General features: G+C 37.6%; 1 protein-coding gene across 3 annotated transcripts in view; it reads right to left on the bottom strand.

Moving 5' to 3' along the window:
- LOC143039515 (uncharacterized) overlaps window positions 1-16,056 on the bottom strand; it is an 83,852-nt gene extending 67,796 nt beyond the window's left edge. For all 3 annotated transcript variants that reach the window (XM_076209671.1, XM_076209672.1, XM_076209673.1), the window contains exons 1-3: window positions 15,881-16,056; window positions 5,234-5,418; window positions 3,045-3,241 (exon numbers count right to left, since the gene is read on the bottom strand). In XM_076209671.1, the coding sequence (XP_076065786.1) occupies window positions 3,045-3,241; window positions 5,234-5,418; window positions 15,881-16,025 (527 nt within the window). In that variant the 5' untranslated portion in view covers window positions 16,026-16,056. The remainder of the gene's footprint in view (window positions 1-3,044; window positions 3,242-5,233; window positions 5,419-15,880) is intronic.
- Window positions 16,057-25,330: the final 9,274 nt, after the last annotated feature.

The following is a 25,330-nucleotide window of genomic DNA, read 5'->3' as shown; positions in this document are numbered from 1 at the left end:
CTGAAAGGGAAATTAGAAAAAAAAATGGGGAAGAGCAACAAGGAGAATTTGAGGAGGAGGAGGAGGAGGAGGAGGATGAGGAGGAGGAGGAGGAGGAAGAGGAGGAGGAGGAGGAGGAGGAGGAGGAGGAGGAGGAGGAGGAGGAGGAGGAGGAGGAGGAGGAGGAGGAGGAGGAGGAGGAGGAGGAGGAGGAGGAGGAGGAGGAGGAGGAGGAGGAGGAGGAGGAGGAGGTTTACTTCACTGCCATATGTGGGGAAAAGAGACAGGTCATATATTTCCTGCTAAGTCATGTGGGCAGGTCCCAGCTGTGCTGCTGCAACCTCAATCCCAGTCCCCTTCACTTTTAAAATATAAAGGGAGTAAATCCCCAAAACTAAATAGAACAAAGGCAAGCATATATGTACACTAATCCAAATCTATGAACACTCAAATTATCAAATGTATTTCTCAAAGTTGCAAAAATTACCCACACACATCAAAGAAGTTTTGATGGGTATATATTTGGGCTAAGCCATCCCCTTATAAAGAATCTACTGCCTTTGGTCTCTCTTGTAGTAGACCCTCAGTCTTTATGTAACTGGCAACAGCCTCTAGACAGGCCCATAAATCACTCAGGGAAGAAATATTGTGTTGTTGTCTAGGGGTTGTTTGTGTGGTACATTGAAGAAAAAATTGCTCCATGTTTTCTGTGTGATGATTGCATCTAGGGCAACTTGAATCTGTGGCCAGTCTTATCCTATGTTGGTACTATTTTAATGCTGGATGGTGTCCTGAACACAAGCATGCCAGTGTAATTCTTCTTTTACATGCTATATTCATAAATGAGCACATGTATGTACGTAAATAAAGAATTACCCACTCTTTTGTCCTAATTTATGTAAATACAGAATTACCCACTCTTTTGTCCTAATTTATAAATGTATCATCTGCATTTACATACAAGTATTTCTACTGAATGTCTTCTCCCCTTATTTGGACTAAAATAAAAATTAAATTAAATAATATGTATTTACATGAACCAAAAGGCTGTTTCCTCCTTAAAGGGAGATGGCCAAGCCAAAGAACATAGCCTCCACCTATTTCTATATAAATAGAGAAGACAGGGAGAAATCCCTTCGGACTGCACCAAACTACTATCACCACCCCTCTCCCCCACCTTCTCCCTTCCTTGCTCAACAGACATTCTCCTCTTGCTCAAAGCCCCTTTCACACCATCCATCCACCTCATCTTCGGTCATCCCCTCAAGTTCACACCATTCCCATCTGCTTTCTTCAACTCTTTTGCTAATCTTTCTTCACTCATTCCATAAAAAAAAAAAAAAAAATTTTGTCTCTCACATCTTCAACACAAGTCAAATTCTCACACACAACATCGGATGCCTAATGTACAATGCATCACACTACTCACATTATTAAATGTAAAGTCATTGCTATATTACTCATTCTCTTTCACCCTGAATAATAATAAACACAGAAAACGTGATCAAACCAGTTCACAAAATTCAGAGGTAACTCAGCTAGAACTATATAAAATATAATCCCGACACCAATGCCTGAATTCTCACATACCCACTCGCACCTCATAATGCCTACGTAGGCATCATCGTATCAAAGAGGTTAACCATACCTGCCCGCCCCCACCACCCTGCCCATTGCTCAAGCCAGAACCATTGCAGCAAGGCACAGCACCTCCACAGCAGGGTCTAATAGCTGAAACTGGTTTACCCCTGCCACTTTATTACATGGTTACCCTCCCTACTCATCCACTCAAAAATTTACAGAATACACAAGAAATGCCTTCAGGCTGTAAATTCCTAATCCATTCACACTTTCTCTCTTCTCCTTGCCCACTAGACCGATTTTTCCACCTAATGTCCCTCTTCACCCTGGCTATCTTCCTCTGAAATTTACACCATACACCTCTGCCTTCCACATTCTTTTTTGATGGTCATTCTTCACTCATTCTTTTTGTATGCCCAAACCATTCTTTGATCAACCACAACTGCTTTGCTATATGGCAACTCCTCCCATCCTGTTGAGAAATAGACTAGCAAGGAAGAGAGCAAAGGTTGAAAAAGAACTGGTAGTGATGAAACGGTTTAACATCACAAAACTCCCCCTATCAGGAGGCTAGGACTGTGCTCCTTACAGAGGACTTTGTAGGGTGGAATTTAGCAAACCATGCCCTTGATTCAACTTGCCAGTGGCAGGTCTGCTAGATGTAATTATACACTGGGATGGTTTGGACACATGGAAAGAAGAAAAACTTGCAAAAATAGGAAGAAGATAGAGGCGGATAAAGTGAAGTTGATGGGGAAGACTGAGAATGGAATAAATGGATGGGGTAGGGGGCCTTGTGTACAAAGAAGTATAAGGGGAATGTCTGTTGAGCAGGGATGGGAGAGGGCAAGAGATAAGCATGAGTGGGGAGTGCTTGCAAATGAATAATGAAATGATGCACCACAACAGCAGCAGCAGCAATAGAAAAACATCTACACTGCCCTAATTTCATATCACCCTGACAATTTCACAACATATCTCCCTTGAAATAATTTGTGGGCCAATCTGGTAGTTATTCCCAGTTACCTGGAAGCTACATGTCCCCTGCACAAGAAACTTGGGGTACCAGATTGACATGGTCAGCTTAACTTTCTATTATTATTTTTTCTCTCTCTTATCAGAAGATACTTCACAAGTTCTCACGCAACACTGAACACGGAAAGAACATGAAAGTGGCTACTATCTTATCGCCACCTAAAAAATATACCTAGATAAACAGCAACAATGCTCTAATATATTGATCACTTATTTCATTTTAGCCATTGAAATCTATTCATGCTGTAGGATTTCTATAAACTACGCTACTAAAACACAATATGCAATGACAATAAACGAGGCAGAAAGGGCCTTTATATATATATATATATATATATATGATATATATATATATATATATATATATATATATATATATATATATATATATATATATATATATATATAAAATTTCAATGACCCATCTCCCACAGAATGACTCTACTTACTTGGCAACCAACGTCCAAGTTTCCTCATCTTGATCATCTCTGTAGATGCGAAGATTGGCACATTCGTCCAGCTGGCACCAATACGACACCCCGTGTTTATCTCGCCCACAGGGTTGAAGACGCAACTCTTTGGCACCAGCCTGGTTCAAATCTTCTTTGAACTTTTTATACGTATCAAACTGTGACTCCAAGAGGTTCTGAAATTAAGAAAATGTCTTAGTCATTATTGGATTCTTGTTTCATTGTTCCTCACTACATGAAATATCTGATATCAAGGCAGCATTTGTATGGGGATATGCACTCCTATGAGGCACAAAACCATTTCCTTGTAGTGATAGCTACCTCCCTTATGAGGGGGAATTTTTTTATATATAGACATTGTACACCAAGATTTGTATTTATCTGCATTCCTATATAATATGCTTTAGCTGTCAATAGGGTATTTTTGCACTTCAATTCCTTGTGCATCCAAACCCCTTTCATCACAACTATCAACCTTATCCTCAGTCTTCATCTAAGTTCACTCCATCCCCTTCTGCTTTCCACTCACTTTACTGTCATCTTTCCTCTTTCCATATCCCCAAAGTACCTTAGCACTAACTGATCTACCCTATCTAACAGCTCTTCCCACACCTGTTCTCTTCCTCCCTACATACTTCTCACTCTAACCAATATTGTAACACATACATACATATATATATACCAAAGGCTTTTTCCCCCTTATAAGGGAGGTAGCCAAAAAACAAATGCATTAAAACCACTCCCACCCATTCCATCCCTATCACACTCCACTCCCCTCCACACTCTTCCCTCCCTCTTATCTTGGCACCTGGATGACGGGTCATCCCTGCATCTTGTCCACTAGCCTGGGTCAGAAGCAGTGCCACAAGACACAGCACATCCACATCATATTTCTCAAACATTATAGCTCAAGAATATTCAAATTTTTCCAGCCTCCCTTATATCTAGTAATGACCCAAGATGAGAGGGAGGGAGGGAGGGAGGGAGGGAGGGGTGGTGGATGGGAATGGAATGGGTGGGGATGAAATGAGTGAAATTATGCCTTTTGACTTTGGCTACCTCCCTGGTAAGGGGGAAAGAGCCCTTGATGTGTGTATGTATGTTATGGATACAATCACTCTTCAATAACACTTTATTGCATTTATGCCCATGAAACTTTTCATTCAACTTGCATTTATTTGCCTCCTTTCCACTACAATTCACCTCTACATCCACTATGTATGTAAACTAGATCTATGCATTGACTCTACCACCCCTTCATTCAGAGTAAAAATCCTTTTGGTTTATATATAAATACACAAACTGGTCACATACACACAAGGAGTATACACTGCCTTGTGCGACAGTAACCAAGTTAAAAGGCATGTACTCCCTCCCATCCACTAACCTTGTTTCCCACTTGTGGATGAAAAGTTATCCCCATCTCTCACCCACTGCCCTGGGTCAGAAGCAATGCAGCAAGACACAGTACATCTACTGCAAGACTGCTTCACTTAATCAGTGACCCTCCCTCTGCATCACCTCATGCAGAAAATAAACGCAGTGAGAAATCCCTTCGAGCTGCATCAAAATTTTATTCACACAACCACTCCTTACTCCCCCATCCCCTCTCTTCTTTGCATCACAGTATCATCTATATACAGCCATTCTACACTCACCCCATCTCCTGCCTTCTCCCTTCCTTGCTCAAAAGACATTCTCCTCTTACTCAAAGCCCCTTTCACCCCCATCTATCCATCTCATCTTCAGTTCTCCCCTCAAGTCCACTCTATCTACCTCTGCCTTCCAAACCTCATTTACTAATCTTTCATCACTTATTCTTTCCATGTGTCCAAACCATCCCAATACTCTTTCATCAGCCCATCTACCATTTCCTTTTCCATCCCCCACTCTCCACCTCGCTTCTTAATTCATCCAGTATCGTAACCCCTCCCCTTCTTAGACATTTCATCTCAAACCCATTCAAACCTCCTTTCTGCCTTTGCAGTGTCATCAGCACAAACACCTCTTCATATAATTTCCTCTTTATATCTACTCCCAGATGCCTATTTCTCATGACACTTTTTAATCCCCCCCTAAGGCATTTACTTACTTCTCTCAATCTACATTTTACCTCCACCCACAAATATACACAAGTAATATGAAATCATAGCTATGCATGCACTTACCTTCAAAACTCTGATCTTGACTTCTAGCTTTGCTTTCTTAAATCCAAATCTTTCTAGTTCCCATCCATCTTTGTTGGCATATCCATGTGCAAAGCGTTGAAGCCCTCTTTCCCAACGGTCACTTTTAACTGATTTATTTGCTCTACGTAATAGCTTCGTGAAGAGCTGAGCAAGCATAGGAGAAACTGTAAAAAAAGAAACAAGAAAAATTAGCTTGATTTCCTCTTGCATTCAAATTAACTAAAATCATGGATAATTTTTGTTTTACGGACACCAAGGCAAGCCATATGGCTGTGCAGCAGGCAAACCCAAAGTGGTTGACAAGATTAGGTTAGGTTAGGTTAGCCTAACTAAACTTTACCAGAGGCTGTAAATATATATATATATATATATATACATATATATATATATATACATATATACATATATATACATATATATACATATACATACATATGTATATGTATATATATATATATATATATACATATATATATACATATATATACATATATATACATATATATATATATATGTACATATATACATATACATATATATATACATATATATATACATATATACATACATATAGATACATATACATATATATATATATCTATATATATATATATATATATATATATATATATATATATATATACATATGTATATATATATATATATATATATATATATACATATATATATATATATACAAGAAAAAAGTGTTTGGGAAAACAAAAATGACCAAAAATTACTTAATGTATAATAAGACTCATTCACTCCTTATAATCTATCTTGTATGATATGTTGCACGAGAACAAAAATGACCCAAAATTATTTATGTACATTGCCTTACAATTCTACTAATTTCACTGACCTTCACCCTTTCCTACAAAGACATCCTTCAGATTTTTATCTAATGCCAATTTTATACAGCTTTGGGAGTCCACATGCTTTATAAAAATACAACTTCTTCAAGTAACTTTTTCTATATGACAATCTCTATGGATTTTGTTCTAAGATTACAATCTTAATCTAAAAATTTAGCTGCAGATGAAACCAGATTTCATCTTGCCTAGGTAAATAACTTCCACAAATGGGTACTGGGAAATGACCCAAATGAATACAATCAGAATTCACCCAACACGAGGAGGGAAAAAAATACTTTTTTTTCTCTCCAGAGCCATTTTTAATTTTTTTAAATTTCACCAGAGCCATTTTTGATACTTCCAGAGCCATGTTTTTGCAGGTTCGATTTCCTTCAAACTATTGGAAGGCTAACTCATTACTCATACATGTACATGTAGTTGGCGCGTTGATGGGGCAGCTAGCTGCAGGCAACCAATGAACTTCCCTGCATACAGGTACCATGCAATTCGCAACTAGCGACATTATGTAGCACGATAGTCATGTAGAGTCCAGTGAACATGTACTAGTATACGCGTGCATGCAGCTGATAGGAAGCTAGGCTAGGTAAGCCATTGAACTCTAGCAGCTATACCGCGTACACATATGTACGTACATCAACAAATTAAATTTGATTGATGCGTTGCATTTATGATATCGATTGAAAATGCAATAATTGATCACGGGTAAGTTGTGTTTGCTCTGATCCTTTCATCAATGGTGATGGGATTCAGGGATTGCCAAATGATGGATAATGCATGAAAAACGTTGAATCTTGCCGCAGGAGCGATTTTTTTGTGGGGGATCACTCCCCCTATTGGATTTGGGAGAGCGACAATGGAACTTTCCCGAGCGAAATCGCTCGTCGCTCCCGTGTATTTTTTCCACTGAACACGAGTGTTAGGTTCCTCAGCCTGTCATGCAGAACAAAATTTGTGTTGGGTGAATAACAGGTCTTATGGGAAAAAATTGGTTAGGTTCACAGACCTTCTCCAGACACTGGTGCACAACACAAACCAGCAGATTATTCAAATCGTAATATTGTAAATCACGGTCATGTTCGGCAAATGCTGGGATATTTACCCATTTGTGTAAATGTGAATTTCATGCATGGTGAAGTTGTATTGGGCAAGGTTTGATAGTATATGCTTTTGTATTGATGTGTTGCTAGGTGCAAGCGGTAGGCTGTTGTAGGTTAGGTACACAAGGATGCCGGTGTCAGCATCTTGATTATATATAATTTTTTGTAATTGTACACGAGTTACTCATAGATTCAGTAAACTGGTTTGATCACATTTTCTGAATAAAAGAGAACAAGTAATACAGCAGTGCCTTTATATTTTATAATGCGAGTAGCGTGATGAATTGTACATACAGCAGCCAATGCTGCGTGCAAGATTTTGACTCGTACTGAAGTGGTTAAGTAGTATGCTGCCAGATCCTCCCACCCCCTAGTTGGTTGCGCCTGTGTTATGTCAAAGGATGGAAGAGAAAGATTTGATGGCTAAAGACTAAACCAGGGATTCTTAAACTTTTCAACTTGTCAACCCCCAATGAAGTTTCAAATTTTCTATTGACTCCTAACTTTTAATTCAAGGAGAAAAAAAACAAAAAAAATCACTGATGCAAAATCAATACGAGGTGTCTTGGTTGTTTGTTCATAGGAGGGTTAGTGATTTGGCCTTGGCTGGTACCATCAACCCCTGGGGGTCAATATCAAATACTCTGCGAACCCCTGCACTAAACATTGCCTATCATTCTCATGTGCTGTTCTATGGAGAGGATTTTAGTTCCTGTGTGTAGATGTTCTAGTCAGGTGATAAACTTTTATTTAATCTAATAAAAGATTCCTTTCAACAAGTATTTCTAGTTCTTATCAAGGTCATATAAAGCCAAATGACTGTTGACAAAATAATCCATGCATGAGATGCGATTTAATCCCAACAATACATTTCACATAAAGCTACGAGATGCCACACCACACCACTCAAACCTTTTGATATATACTTTTTCCTAGCATGCCTCCTACACAGCATCACAATCATCATATATGAGGAATCGGGCTACCATTAATTTCAACATAGTTTCATCCACAGGTTAAAAAAGCAAACCTAGCTTTTGCCCACCATTATATGAGGGGAGATCACAGAGTTCACAGAATACTGCTATTGTTTGAACCCAAACTGGTGAGGACAAGACAAAACACCCTAACAAGCATCACAGAAGCCTTAGCTTGCTGTCAGTTACTTGCAATCTGTTATGCAGTGACTCCTACATTGAGGATTCTCTTAAACTTGTTTTCATGAACCATGGAAATTAGCAGTTTTGAGAAGAGCAAACACTTAATTCTTGGTGAAACTCAAATGTTAATGGACCTTACTATGAAGGAGTTTTAAAGAAACTGAGGGCAACACTGGTTAAAAAAAAGCAAGAAAATTTACATGGTCGAATCCTCTTTCACCATCACATTCTGCGAGAGCTGCAAAGGAGGCGATTCAAGAATTCTGATGGGAAGTGTTACAACACCTGTCTTACAGTCCAGATATTGCTCCATCAGAGTTCTTCCCTTTTCCAACACTCATGGAATCATTTAAAGGAGCCTGCCTCGAAAATTTGCAAGCTAAAAATCCTATAAAGATATGGTTACCAGATTCTGCTGAGTTCTTCAGAGACGGATTTAATGAGAGGATGGTAACTATATTGAAAAATAAACACGTAGTGTTTGCTCACTTCACTTAAATACACAATTATTTCTTTTAAATCAATGAACTTGTTTATTTACCCTCTTATATACAGGGTGTTCAGGATTAATTTGATAATTTTTTTAACTTCTGTCATTTCAGAACCATTTGAAGGATTTAATAGTGGTAAAGTGCAACGGATAACTGATTCAGTGTACTATTGGTGGGTGTGAGAGCTAGAGAGCATGGATGACTGGAAAGCACTGGAATACTGGAAGAGAGACCTGCATCATCATGATTCATGCCGGATTAAAAAATTCAGCTGTGAGATGTGAGTTGGAGAATTGTGACGGAGATGTGGAAACAGTGGCTAGCACAACGGATCATAGCAGGTGTTCTGATTTTGTCCGCACAATGAAATTTGTCGAGAAACTGAAAAACAAAAGTGCGGCAAGATCCAGGCAAGGCAATGCAGATATTAGCGAGAGAGATATGCGTCAGAGTGGCAACCATGAAGAAAGCACTGAACAAGGATCTTCGCTACTCCTCATATAAGAAGCAAAAGGGCCAACTACTCGCCTCCGAGACACAAGAGAACCACTTTACAAAAGCCAAGAAACTCCTCAACAAGGTCAAACACCCAGTTGTCCTGGGGATACTCTGGTTCTTCTCAGACAAGAAGAATTTCTGCCAGGACTGACTGCACGACATGCAGAATAACACATGGCTAGCCTACAGTCCACACAAAGTCCCATGCTTCATGAAGACCAAGTTCCCTTAAACTGTGATGGTCTTTGGATGGGTTTCCAGCGAAGGCCACATCATGCCACCCCACATCTTTGAAGAGGGACTCACACTCACTTCAGATGGCTATACTGAGTTGCTGTCTACTGTTGTCAAGCACTGGGTGGAGACAGTGGTTGCGGGAAGACCATATGTGTGGCAGCAGGATTCAACCCTATGTCACACTTCCAGGAAAACCCAGAAGTAGCTGAATGAGAACTTCTACAATTTCACCAGTCCCAACATCTGCCCCCCTCCTCCCCACTCGCCTGATTGCAACCCCAAGGACTATTATGTGTGGAGTGCAGTTGAAAAAGATAGCAATTGTACTGCCTGCAACAACAAGGACAAGCTTGATTGCCAGGATCAAACTGGTGTTAAGGCGTCTCTCGAAGGACACCTTGAAGGCCGCATGGTGCAGGTTCAGGTCCTGCCTGGAGGCTGTGGAGGAGGCTCAGGATAGCTTCTTTAAGTGAGCTGTATTTGGCAAAAGATCCTCTAAGAGATGCACTTTGAATGAATTTTGGGAATACATCAATTTTTAGCAAGATTGATGTTTTTATTTTCTTTCCAAAAGTGTCAATTTTCTCCCAAACATCCTTTGTGTGTGTGTGTGTATATATATATATATATATATATATATATATATATATATATATATATATATATATATATATACAGACTTCTTACTGTCTGTGTTCTATTAGTGTAGGATTATTTCTGTGTCACCAGTTTACTGTAGTAGGAGGACAGGAGCAGTACCTGGTAGTCTGCTTTCATAAGTGTGACATTGTGGAGGAAATACAATTTGAAGTTAACAAGGAAAGATCTTGGTCTTAGTCTGTGGTTAGGGTGTCAGCTCCTTTAGGTAGGGCCTCCAATTGTCCATTTCAAAAAAGAGCAAATTCCATTTTGGGGAATGACTAATTCAGTTTCAGATAATCTGTTACATTAATATTCTCAAAACCTTCAAAGCAAATTAAACTGGGAACTTATAATAAGTAACAATGAAATTATAATCAATTAGAATTTTCATATAAGTTTTGATTAATCAATAACTTACAGGGAGAGAGAGACGGAGAGAGAGCTGAGGATGTGTATAATCCATTTCTGGGACTCAATTACATTTCAGAACCCTAATTCTGTTAATTCCGTAAGTTTTCCTCAACTACGGATTTTCTGACCCCCTACTTAGGATTTCATATCCTGACAGAGGTGGGTGTGTTGATGGATACTGAAGACACAAGACAGGGAGACTTTTGTACTCATCTAGCAAGACCATCATTCACAGGTGACTGACATTGTTACATTTTCTGTACCCACTTCCCTAATTATGGGGGTGCTGACTGCAAAAATTTATGCTGTCAATATTTGAAGTCTTTAAGTGACATTCCTATCCACCAGTCATGCATTATTCTTTAATGACCGAAGATAATGTTTCACTCAAAAAATAATGCTTAATTAAAATCTACGACTATCTATGGCTCAACAACATCCTAAAATATCAACCATGTAAATATTTTCCTTATGTGATAATTATGAGCATGTGCCATGAATTCTAAATTAACGATAACACTAACCCTGACAAACTGGGAATAAAATGGGATACCCAACCAACACACAATTTCTTAGAATAATTTTAAAACATACATATACAAAGGATGTAATCTCCCTTACATGGGAGTGTAGCAACAAAAACACACCTACACCAAGACCCTTTCACCCGGCCCTTTTATTTCAGCACCTGGGATGAAGGATCACCTTGTACTGTGCCAAACCTCTTCAGTCAAACACACCAGTGCAAGACACAGTTCTTCCAAAGCTGGTTCACCCTCACCACTTCACCATACACTGACCCCCACCCAATCCACTCATTTATGAAATAGATTTAGGTAACATTTCAGGCTCCATTAATACATGTTACCTACAATGAACCTAAAAGTAGCCACACACTAATTTGGGTTAATCTTATTAACTGATGGTTCCTTTTAACATCATGAAACTCCACCTATCAGGAAGCTAAGATGATGTCCTTTACAGAGGACTTTGTTGCAAGGAATTAAATGAACCATACCCTTGGTCCTTCTTGCTTGCAGCAGGGTTCAAACCACCATCATCTCAACCTCCGTTACAAGTATGGACATTCTAACCTGCTTGCCCAGTGAGTTATGACTGACCAATATTCCCGTGTTCTTATATATACACCTTTGCTGATGCTTTTTTTTTTTACAAGACAAAGAACTAGTTAGTAAGTGAAGAGGAAGAATACATCGTCACGTGACAAACCAAAGAAGGAAGCATAATTTTGGATGACAAATTCTAATTGGCTTTTTCTTTTATTCATTTTTTTTTTACCTCTTTTTGGGTGGAGGGTAGAGGTTTGCCCTTCATTACAGCTCCCAAGCATAAAATACACTCTTCTGATGGTAGTGCACCAAAGAAAAATAAAGCAATCACCATAGAAGGCTCTCACTTAGGCTGATTCTGACCTACGCCAAAAATCAGTTTATGACGTTGCATAGGAATGCAACTCCATCATAACTCAAGGGCCCCCTGTACACTTAAAAGTTTTATTCCAAACTTCAACAGCAGACCCTGTGCAGTCAGTATATTTCAAGCAATGGCTAAGAAATAAAATATAAATCAGATATTGTATAAGTATGTGTTGTTCTACTGCACAAGTAGACCTCATTATTCAATATGGTTGTGTTCTTTTGATATTGACTGTAAAGTGAATTTATTGCACTTTTGACTTGCATGCGAGGTTAGCTAAACGGTGCTACTATAGTGAGAGGTCTACCGCCATATATTGCCTATCCAGGTGCAACCTGAGGCCTACCGTGTGACCCATGTTCCTCCGGGACGCTCGCCGCACCTGTCCATCAAACATGTGACCTGCCCAAATACATCAAAAACGTGACCTGACCATGTGACCTCACGTGATCTGACCTAACCTGACCTATTTGTGTCATTCTTAGAAGATGTACGAAGTGTGTATCGCTAGAATAAATGTATGGAAATATATAACATGTTTATTTTTACCTTTCTTTCTTTAATATGAATGCAATTAGAAATCCAATTATCCAAGTCATTCCTTGGATATGTACAAATTATGTGTTTATCACAAATAAATGTATGGAAATGGTAGACATCAAATTGTACAACTAACGGGAGGTAGACCTCACGTTATAGTAGCACCAGTTAAACAACTGAGAGATAACTGTGGCAGTATAATGCTTGACATTTCTTCCCATCATGTTGAAGCCAATGAGGCTTCTGCATCATTATGTCTAATTAATGAAAACATAACAATTTGACATGTTCTATTTTTTGAACATCAGTCCACCACAATTGGCTGAAGTTGCTTCACCACCAGGTGTCAGAAATATTAGCACCTGCAAAACTACTTGGCAACATCAAATATAACTGAATCAAAAATTTTGGGTGTTTTATTACTACAGTATTTTCATTGTAGCTCTCAGTGATCAAGAACTAAAACCATATTATGATCCCTTCATAATAAAAAATAAAAAAAAGTTGCATTAAAAGACTTCCAGGAACCACCACATAAAAAAAAGTTATCTGTACTAACCTTAAGCCACAAAACCCAATTCTAACTACATTATGCACGACTGACAATATATATGTTCTCTCTCCCCACTACCAACAATGGTCATACCTCACAAAATTATGTTGCACTAAAATACACCACCATATGCTATATAAACTTATTTTCAGTAACCTGTCCACTCATCTGAAGAACCCAGATGAGTACTACACTGGTGCTACACTTGTTTTACCTCCCAGTGAAAGATTGCTAACATCAGTTGAACCTTGCAAAATACTACCTGCACAAAAACATATCAAGACACTTCAGACAATTGTAATGTGTAGACTAAGATATATTATCAACAAATCTAAAGGAAACCAAAATGTTTTAAAATTTCCCATCCTAACAGGTCATGGAAGGGAGATGATTGTAAATTTAGCTGATAACATACCCTCTAAATCCTGAATTACATTCAATATAATTAACTCCCGTATGAAGTTTATATGCATCAGAAAAGTGTCACTAAAGAAACATAGAAGTACTTAGCTATTCTTAATTAACACTATATTTCTAGTAATAAGGATGCCTTATGTACACAATATCATTAATCTAGAATTTGTACAGGCCCCTTCTCAAGCATGGGAGCCTGAATGTTGACAAGGATTTCAGTGGCCCAGATGATGTTTTCACTCACCAGTGTATATCTGTTAGATTCCCAAATGACAGTAGTTTGGTTAGCATTAAGTATAACCACATACTATAACTACAATAAAAAAGTACTCAATCTTATTACCTGGTTCTATATTTCACTATTCACCTGTTATTTACTATGAAGGAATTACTTGGCATGTGTCACACAGATTGGTAAAATTCCATAATCATGTAAACATGGATATTCAACACGACACCTTCATTGTCCAATAGCTCCTAACCTAACCTAACCATTCCACATCAAAATTAATCTTTGAAATGCAAAAAGAAAGAAGTGAAAAATGTGTATGAATGGTTCTGGAACAGAGCCCACAGAATTATGTATCAATAAGCATGATGGCATCAACTAGCTTCAATGAATCTATTTGCCATGATGAATGCGGCCCAAAACAAACTGGGCTTCAATGGATTATACTTAGAGTGACATGTAATTTGAAATAAAAATATGATTTCTCATGTCCGTTCATACTTCTCATTATCTTAATATTATTTTAATTCAATTAATAGCAGACACTATCTGCCACAGTGGATGTGGCCCAAACTTAACATGTAACAACAAATGAAATTTCACTTCCATCTAAATTCATGGTGAGCGCATCATGTCACTCAACATGTACGAGGTTTAATTTCTCTGATAAAGTCGTGATGAGCAACTTGTATGAATTAACTGTCGTGCCAGTACATGGAAAAACATTAAACATATACTCTTATAACACACGAGACAACAACAACACTAATGACAACAGTATCGCCACTGCCATGTATGTGATGCAAAATATTCTATTAGTATTATTGCCAGTTCAGTAGTAGTTTAAAAAATCCAGCAATTATTTCACAATAATTATCCCATCCTAACCTAAAAATACCTATCCAAATAATTAAGAAAACTTATGATAAACATGACACTGCAATTTAATACCCAATCATATGACAGGTGCAACAGCAACAAAGTTAAGTAATATTATACCTAGGTATACATATATATTATAAAACAATTCCAAATAATGTATGCATATCATGTCTACTAAGAGTGAATTTTCTCATGGGTATATATAACCTCCACACTAGTCATCGACAAAACTGCCATCTGGGCAAATATTCCAAACTTCTTGCAAAACCAAAGTATAACCTGAAATCAATAACCTAAAGTGTAACATCATAACTGTTCATACACCTAAAATACATTTGATAACCCCGGTCTTTTGCAATATAATCTAAACAGCAGAAAAACAAGTGACCTAACAATATCCTTATTATATTAATACTGGCTACTGCAATTTATCCACCTAAGAACAATAAAATCATACTTGGAAAACCTTTCTTTGAACTTACTATCATTCCCTTGACTATAGTCAACACTAATTTGAAGGTCAAAAACATTCCACTTCAGGGTCATAAACAATACAATCATTTGCACTACAGTCCCAATTACAACTAATGAAAAATTACAACTATTATATACCTCACTCTAACTGTTCGATATTTCTTCCTATTTATACAATAATGCTTAGAATTATTAATAACCAAAACATTAGGTTTGCATCTAATGGGAAAGTTACAATGACCCAATGTTTGTACTTGTCACATAAAACATAGAATTATTTGGTAATTATGATGTCACCTATAAATGAAAGTGCTCTTTCACTGCTACTGAGTAAATAATAACAGATACAAACGATAAGATTCAGAACTACTAGCAAGATGTTATGCACAGCTGCACTGCGTTTCACAATACGTAAATGTCTTGTTGTCTTTACAGTAGGGGGTGGGTCGAAGCTTTGTACAATTTCTTCGTCATAGAGACCATTGAATACTACAGTCATGGATTCTATATTATTCTATAAGCATTGGCATCAACCATAGCATCTGTGTTTAAGCTGGCAACGTCAGCTAACAGTTTAAATTTGGAATAACGAAGTAAGACCATAACTGAAGTCTAGTTTGATGCTGCCTGACTTCCCTCCGTCACACACGTCTTAAATGTAGCCTCTCATCACTCGTTCTACTCACCATTTTCTTGGTCCTCCAGCATCGTCTGTAGCTCTTCTATATTTGGGAGGTTTAACCCCGTTTTTTCTCCAAATTTTTCGATAAAGGAACATACTACAGCGAAATCTGCGTAACTGGTACACAATTCTTCATCGTTGGACGCCATTTTCACATTGACGTCAATAGATACAATAAAAACAATTTGAGGTCTACAGCGTCGCTCTATAAACAAAAGACAAACGCCCTCATATAAGCAATCTAATTTTCTTTATATAGGATCGAAGAAGGTCGTGAAACACCTTCCGAATGCTATGTCTAACTTTACAAACCATATACAGCTGAATCGGCGTCTATTTGTTTTCCTATTCAGTCTTGTCCAAGGGCACTGCGAAAAAGTATCTATGGGGGAAAGGGTTCGGAGAAAATGTAATATCACGACCGCATTTGTTTATGCAGAATTTATTAGTTGAAGACTTAGCACGCAAGCAATGTGACCATTAAATTCGCAATACGTGGTTGCATTGGCAGTGCACAGGATAGCAATGTCTCCCTGGCTTCTTTGTCCCCCTTGCAATTTTCTTTGGGTATCGATTTAGAGGTTCTATCTGATCCATTTCCATATTGATTCGGGGCCAGATTACTAGAGGGTGGAGTGATACAGCTAGTATGTACTATAGGAGTTATTATTTATCAATATTAGTGAAATACCTATGTGATTATTGATTAATGATAAACAGGAGAACAGTTAGGATATAATGTAAATTCTAAATCGAGAAACTTGAGTGTTATGGGAAACTGAACTAAGCGTATTTCAAAATATTTGAGATGTTTCGGGGGCTGCTAGCACCGAAATTTGGCCAACTAAACATTCGAGTTGCTTTAGTACCCTACACGCCGGCAACTTCTTGACTGGTAGTGACTAGGTACTTCAAGTAGTTTGAACTTTGAAATATTCGGTAATGTAGACATAGAAACTGCATTAAAATTAGAAATGTACAAAATCTTAATATAGAAATTTTAACATTTTGATAAGGCCAAGTTACATATTCATAGGATTGAGTTTGGATTATATACATGAGAAATACGGTTGTAAAAGAACCGTAACTTGTGCGTAGACAATTTAATGAGCGACTGACAGAATGCAGGGATAGGAAACGTTCCGCTCATAAAGCCACCTTTGTGCAGTAAATATAAATAGCATATATATACATATATATATATATATATATATATATATATACATATATATATATATATATATATATATATAGTTAGACCCATCCTTTAACTATGCGGTACATTTTTGGTCTCCGTCCTACAGAATTAATGAACACCAATTCATTAGAATCAGTACAGAGAAGAATGACCAAAATGATACATGAATTCAGAAATTTACCTTACGAGGAGAGGTTTAGGCACCTTAACTTATACTCTCTGGAAAGACGCAAAGTGCGGGGTTATCTAATAGAGGTGTTCAAGTGGATTAAAGGCTTTAACAAGGATGATGCAAACAAGGTCATTATATTAAAACAACAGGGCAGGACTCGCAGTCATGGTTATAAACTGGACTAATTTAGATTTAAAAAGGAATTGGTTTACTAATAGGGTAGTCGACGAATGGAATAAACTTAGTAACCATGTAATAAGCGCTGAAACTATCAGTTGTTTTAAGAAATGATTAGACAACTTTATGGATGGGGATGACAGGTGGTGTGGATAGGGGGTTGCCTAGTGTAGGCCTTATGGTCTCTTGCAGTCTCCTTCATTCTTGTGTTATGTTCTTATATGTATATATGGATCTTTTCCATTTTACGACATGCAGAATTATATATATATGCATATATACAGTACACACACACAACACACTCGGTGGCGCAGTTGGTAGAGGTTCAGACTCTCAGCACGGTGGTACCAGGGGTACTGGGTTCGAATCCTGCCCAGGGCTGAAATTAATTCAGTATCGCTGCGCCTCGAGTCGTTACTCCAACTCTCGTGGGCGGGGAGTTGGGTGTGTGTGTGTGTGAGTGTAAGGTCATAGCATTAGCCATAGATCGGTCATACGAGCTCTGAGCTCTCTTCCGGGAAGGAAATAGCTGTCGATCACGACTCCAACACGTGATCCAAAGACCAAGGTGAATACACACACACACACACACATATATATATATATATATATATGTATATATATATATATATATATATATACATACATATATATATATATATATAGGGTCACATGAATTGTCACCCCAAAACGCCCACAGGAAGAATCGTCACCTCATGGAATCCCACCTAAAGAAGTGTCACCCTAGTATGCCGAATATCAACAGTGGAATAAAAATTAGGTTGAATGAGGGTAATACTTATTGTCATCAGTTTATACAACTGAAGAATCGGAAACCCAGTATGGCCCACATGAAGAATTGTCACCTTAGGATAGCCCACATAAAGAATTGTTACCATGTCGAAGTTTAGATTCTTCATGTGATCATATATATTTATATGTATATATATATCTATATGTATATATATAGATATATATATATAATTATATATATATATATGCTAATAAGAACACGTGTACGTGTGTTCACTTACGCAAAGTAGACCACTTGGAAAAAAGGAACTAACGAAGTAGAGCACTTTCGTTTATTACATCCAGTGCAAAAAGTACTTTTTGCACGATATAATATACGAAAGCGCTCTGCATCGTTAGTTTCTTTTTTCCAAGTGGTCTACTTTGCATATAAATATATATACATAAATATATATATACATATTTATATGTATATATATATACATATATACATATATATATATATATATATTAGTATATCCAGGAAGAATATTTTCTTGTTGACAGACGAGATTAAATAATATTGCTGTTTCTGCATTGTTAATCTTCTCAAAGATATTCTGCATTATTAATCTTTTCAAAAATATTCAAGAACTCCAAAGACTCAGAGAACAACTTATAGAAGCTTCCGGCCTTAATTTTACGTTCGAAGAATCGAACAACGGACGTTTGCCCTTCCTCGATGTCTTAGTAACCAGTCATAACAACAAGTACACCACATCAGTATACGTAAAACCTAGCAACAAAAACCTCTGTCTTAATGGTAAAAGTGAATGCCCTCAACGATATTTAAACTCCACTATCAACGCATACATACGACGCGCCATATCATACTGCTCTACATGGAAAGATACACACACTGAACTGGAAAGACTTACCCAAGTCCTTATTAACAATGGGTATAGTAACAAGTTAATTAACGAAGCAACAAAACGAGCCATCAACAACTGGTATTCTAACAAACCTACCACACAAAAACAAGAAAACATAAATATATATTACAGAAATTACATGTCATCAGAATATAAGACAGATGAAAAAGTCATTAAGGACATAATTACAAAACACGTCAAGCCCACTGACCCAGAAGACAAAATATCACTGACCATATACTACAAGACCCGAAAGACGTCACAACTTTTACTGAGAAACCGCCCTCCCAAATCGACATCGTCGTTACAAGATAATCACGTCATTTACCAACATAACTGTACCATTGAGAACTGTGGGTCTCAAACATACATTGGAATGACGAGGACTAAACTTACAAGACGTTTGACCTGCCACCTACAACATGGATCCATAAAGAATCACTATAACACAAAACATAATACTTCCCTCACCCGTCAAAACTTAGAAGAAGGAACAGTAATAATAGACAGAGAAAGAGACTCCCGCAGATTAGCATTTATTGAAGCAATTTATATAGCAGATTTAAAACCAACCATGAACATACATAGTATAGACCTCCAGATTCTCCCATCCCACAAGCGGACCTGACCTCACCTCTCCTAGTGATTCCTGATGACTACGTAGCAGCCAATCAGGATGATCGCTTCACACGACACCATCCAAACAATCAGAAATAAAATAGTATATAAACATCACACACACACACACACCCAAACAATTAGCCTGAAGATGGTCTCCAGAGAAGACCGAAACGTTGCAACCTCATACGGACAGCTACTCAGCAAACTATCAGTCCAACACCGTAAATTAGCAAGAGAAATTGAAGTTCTTAACAAAAAGATTAATAATGCAGAAACAGCAATATTATTTAATCATGTCTGTCAACAACAACAACAACAAAAAATATATATATATATATATATATGTGTGTGTGTGTGTGTGTGTGTGTGTGTGTGTGTGTGTGTGTGTGTGTGTGTGTGTGTGTATTTACCTAGTTGTATTTTACGGGAAGGGGAGCTATGCTCGTGGGATCCCGTCTTCATATCTCATTTTATCTAAACTATTTTTAAATTCATGTATTGTTTTTGCACACACCACTTTCTCATCTAACTTGTTCCAACTGTCTATTACTCTGTGAGGAAAGCTGTTCTTTTTCAAATCTCTTCTATAGCTGTCTTTTTTTATTTTCTTTCCGTGTCCTCTTGTATTTCTGTCATCCCATTTTATCAGATTTTCTCTATCAGTAATTTCTATGCCTTTCATGATTCTGTAAATAGCTATCAAATCTCCTCTCTCTCTTCTTTGCTCTAGTGTCTGTAGTTCAAGTTTTTCTAGTCTCTCTTCATATGATAATTTTGAGAGTGTTGGTGCCAATTTTGTAATTGCTCTTTGTATTCTTTCAATTTTTTTTTATACATTTTTTTGTACTTGGTGACCATATCGTTGCTGCATATTCCAATCTTGGTCTTATCAGGGTGATTAGGATTTTCTTCACCATTTCTTCATCCAGGTATGTAAATGCAACTTTGATTGTTCTTATTAAATTATAAGTTTCTCCAAAAATCTTATTTATATGTTTCTCAGGTGACATATTATTCATAACAATGACTCCCAGGTCCTTCTCATTTTCTACTTTTTTTTTTATTCCTTCTTCTCCCAAATTATATGATCCTGTTATTCTGTTTTTGCTTTTTCCAAATTCCATTATACTACATTTTTTTTGTATTGAACTCCATCTCCCACTTCCTACTCCATTCCTGTACTTTATATAGATCTCTCTGTAGTGATTCACAATCTTCTTCTGTTTTCACTCTTTTTAGTAGTTTTGCATCATCTGCAAAGAAGCTCATATAGCTTTCAATTCCTTCATCCATATCATTAATATATATAGCAAACATTATTGGGGCCAGTACTGTTCCCTGCGGAACACCGCTTATTACTTTATCCCATTTTGAGTGCTGGTCTCTTATCACTACTCTCATTTTTCTTTCTTGCAAAAAGTCTTCCATCCAATTTAGTAGTTTTCCCTGTATTCCTCCTTCAGTTTCTAATTTCTTAAGCAACTTCTTATGTGGTACTTTGTCAAACGCTTTCTTTAGGTCTAGAAATGCACAGTCCGCCCATCCATCTCTTTCTTGTATTATATATATTAGCCTTGAATAGAAACATATTAAATTGGTGACGCATGATCGTCCTTGTCTGAATCCAAATTGCCTTGGATTTAACACTTTTTTTTTTTTTTTTTCTAAATATTTTACCCATCTACTTTTGATAATTCTTTCACAAATTTTTGCTATTGTACTTGTTAGAGAGACTGGTCTATAGTTTGTAGGTTCTTTATTTCCTCCTTTATATATAGGTACTATATTTGCTTTTTTCCAATCTTCTGGAACTTTTCCTTCTTTCAAGGAACTGTTTAGTATGCTATGTATTTTGTCTGTCAGTTCATTCCTGCATTCTTTCAGAATCCAGTTTGCTATTTCATCTGGTCCATGCGATTTTCTGACATCAAGATTACTCAAGTGTGTCAATATTTCATTCTTTGTTATTTCTATTTCTTCCATAGGGGGGACTTTCTCTTTCCATTCAATCTCTTCAGGTTGTATGTTCTCCCTTGTAAACACTGATTTAAAATGTTTGTTCATAATTTCCGCCATTTCCATTTCCTCAGTGTATTCAACTCCCCCTTGTCTTAATTTCTCCAAGTCTTGTTTGTTTTTCAGTTTATTGTTTACAAATCTGTAGAATAGTTTTGGTTGATCTTTACACTTTTCTATGACATCTTTTTCATATTTTCTCTTTTCATCTCTGCACGTTTGTACATATTCATTTCTATAACCGGTATATATTTTCCATTTTTCAGGTCTTCTGTCTTTTTTCCATCTGGTCCAGGCTTTGTCTCTTTTGTCTTTTAACTCCCTACAACTTTTGTTGTACCAGCATTTTACATATTCTTTTTCTTGTTTTTGTCTTGGGACATACTTTTCCACTCCTTTTTTGTAAATTTTTGTCAAAATATTCCATTTCTCTTCCACTGTTGTTTCTTCTTTGTATATTTCTTCCCAGTTTTCTTGTTGAAAGAATTCTCTTATTTTATCAAAGTTTGTTTTTTCATACATCATTCTTCCTTTTCTATATTGTTCATTTCTTTTCATATATTTTTCTTCATTAAGTTCCAGTTCAATCAATATGTGGTCACTTTTACTTATTGGTGTTTTATATTCAATCTTGTCCACTATTCTAGGTTCAGATGTAATTATTAAGTCTAGTCTCGATGGTTCAGATGTAATTATTAAGTCTAGTCTCGATGGTTCTTCTTCATTTCTATACCTAGTGTTCTCCTGTATCCATTGTGTCATTGTATGGTCAGTAATCATCTCAAGTAGAGCGTTTCCCCATGAGCCGTCTCCACCCTTTACTGTCATTTCTTCCCAGCAGATTTCTTTGCAATTAAAGTCACCCATCATAACTATTCTTCCTCCATCTTCCATTATTTTATTTAATGTTATCTTAGTGTCCTCTAACATACTTTTATGTTCACTCTCCTCCCATGAGGCTGTTTTCGGAGGCACATAATTTATTACAAATTTTCTGCTCTTCTTATCTCTGTCTTCCACTTCTATCATAATCATCTCTACTGTATTCTTTCCATATATGACACCCCTCACGTTTATATCCTTCTTAGTCAGGAACATAACTCCACCCCCTTGCTTTTTCTCTCTGTTTTTAATCCAATAATTATATGCATTACGTCCTACACTGGTAGTGGGCCTTTTAATTTCGTTTCTACAATACACATAAAGTCCGGTTCTTTTTCTTTCAAATAATCATTCAGCTCATTCAATCCTGTTATTAATCCATCTATATTTGTGTAAGACACTCTTAGTTTTCTGCCACTTCCATTGTGTTCTCTGTTTCCCTTTTGTTTTTCTCTTGTATGTCGAACTGCCTTAGTTTCATATTCACTACTCTCCAATAGAATCTCTCTTTCTCTGACTCCGTTCTGCTCTCGTTTTTTTTCTTAGCTTCAAGTCTTTTCTGCTTTTCTTCCTCTCTTTCCTCTTTATTCATTTCCCTTTTTATCCATACCTTTTTATATTGTTCACTTGTTGCTAGTTTCCCTGTTTTGGATAAGATATTCTCTGCCGTTGTTTGTGACCTGAATTTAATCTTAATTGGTCTGGTCTTATCTGTACTATACTTTCCGAGCCTGAATTTTTCCTCAATTTCCTTCATAATTTCTGGTTCATCTTCCTGAACTAATTTTAGTAAACTGCTTACTTTTTCATTTTCCTCATTGGTTCTTGAGGTTCTATCTGGGTTATGTTTCTCTTCCATTCCTAATATAATTATACATTTCTTTTTATCAGCTAAGTCTCTTACTATATTCTCCTTCTGTCTCATCACTTTAATAACTGAGTCTTCAGTTTGTTCTCTCATTTGCTGTTTAATTATGTCAGTAAATGCATCTTTACTGTTTTCTTGAATTGCCTTCCATCCCTCTCTGTTTTCTTTATTATTCATCTTTAACTCTTCATTCTCCCTTTTTACTTCTTTTAACTGTCTTTTTAGGTCTTCTATTTCTTTAGTTAAGTTTTTGTTCGCCTTCTCTAGTTCTTCCAATTTTTCAACCCTCTGTACAATGTTGTTAACATGACCGAACCTACGCTCCAAGTCCTCGATCATCTTATCGACCTTCTCTTCTAGTCTTGTCAGTCGTGGGGGGGGGGGGGGGGGGGGGGGGGGGGGGGGGGGGGGGGGGGGGGGGGGGGGGGGGGGGGGGGGGGGGGGGGGGGGGGGGGTGTCCCCCCCACCCTCTTTAAATCCCTGGAAAATATTCTCATCACTTTCTACTGTATTGCTCTTATCTATACTTCTAATCTTTACATTTTTATTAGACATTTCATCGTCACTCAGCTGGTCGGGGGGCCGTTTGTTTACCTTTCGTCTGCCTGCCTGGGCCAAGTCTTCTCCTTCCTCATTTCCTTCCATTTCCCCCAGCAATCCCTCCCCTTCTCCTCTTTCCCTACTTTCCCACTATCCCACGAGCAATTTCCCCCCACCCTGCAAATACAATAGGCACTTCTCTTTGCTTTGGGATCCACGAAACTTCAATTTTCTTCAGAACGTCTTCTATGCCGTCCGTTCGTTGAAGTGTAATAATAATAATAATAATAATAATAATAATAATAATAATAGGTTTATTGAGATAGCAGTGATACACTGACAATAATACAATTGGGCACTTTTATGAGTAATATAGTAATTATTAGAGTGATATGCTTAGTCTAAAATTTATGATGAGTTTATTGTGCGGACAATGGATGGAATGGCACTGTTCTTGTATCGGTCAGTCCTCGGCGCTCTGATGGGCTTGATTTTGTTTGAATGCCGAGTTGCATGGCGGGGGTGGGTGTGTGTTAGGTGGGAGGAAGTGACGGTGACGTGGGTGTAGCATTAGGTCCTGTCCAAACTTATTCAGTGCCTCACTGTGTTTGTCGGACAATCTTGGCAAGCTGAGGGTGGTGAGGGCGTGTTCGTATCCCTCATACTGATTACCCAAGATAATTCTGCAAGCTCTTTTTTGTACTTTCTCTAATTTGCTCCTCTGTGTGATGTTAAGTGATGATGACCAGGCTGGGGAGGCGTACATGAGGGTGGGGAGTACGAAGGTGGTGTAGACTCCCTTTAGATCTGGTGATGGGGTACCAAGGGACTTCAATCTGCGCAGCATGAAGAGTTTGTAAGAGGCTGTCCTGATGATGTTGTTGATGTGCTGGTTCCAGTTAAGGTGGTCGTCTATTGTGATGCCTAGTAGCTTGGCGGACTGGACCACCTGAAGGGAATGGGTTCCTAATGACAGTTGAGGTGGTGCCACCGCCTGTTTGGATGTACAAACATGCATGCCCACGGTCTTGTTGTGGTTAACTGTCACATTCCTGCTCTCAGTCCACGTTTTGAGGTTGTCTAGGATGTTTTGTAGTGAAGAAAAGTCAGGCTGCCTGGTGTTGATGGGAATGCCAACTGTGCAGTCATCGACGTATTTCCATCTGTGTGTGTGTGTGTGTGTGTGTGTGTGTGTGTGTGTGTGTGTGTGTGTGTGTGTGTGTGTGTGTGTGTGTGTGTGTGTGTGTGTGTGTGTGTGTGTGTGTGTGTGTGTGTGTGTGTGTATTTACCTAATGGTACCTAATTGTATTTTACGG

The sequence above is a fragment of the Oratosquilla oratoria genome, chromosome 26 (assembly GCF_046742065.1).
Source record: "Oratosquilla oratoria isolate Oo_2021 chromosome 26, ASM4674206v1, whole genome shotgun sequence".
NCBI lineage: Eukaryota > Metazoa > Arthropoda > Malacostraca > Stomatopoda > Squillidae > Oratosquilla > Oratosquilla oratoria.
The sequence above is the reverse complement of the archived record's forward strand: the minus strand, read 5'-3'. Positions and strand labels throughout refer to the sequence as shown.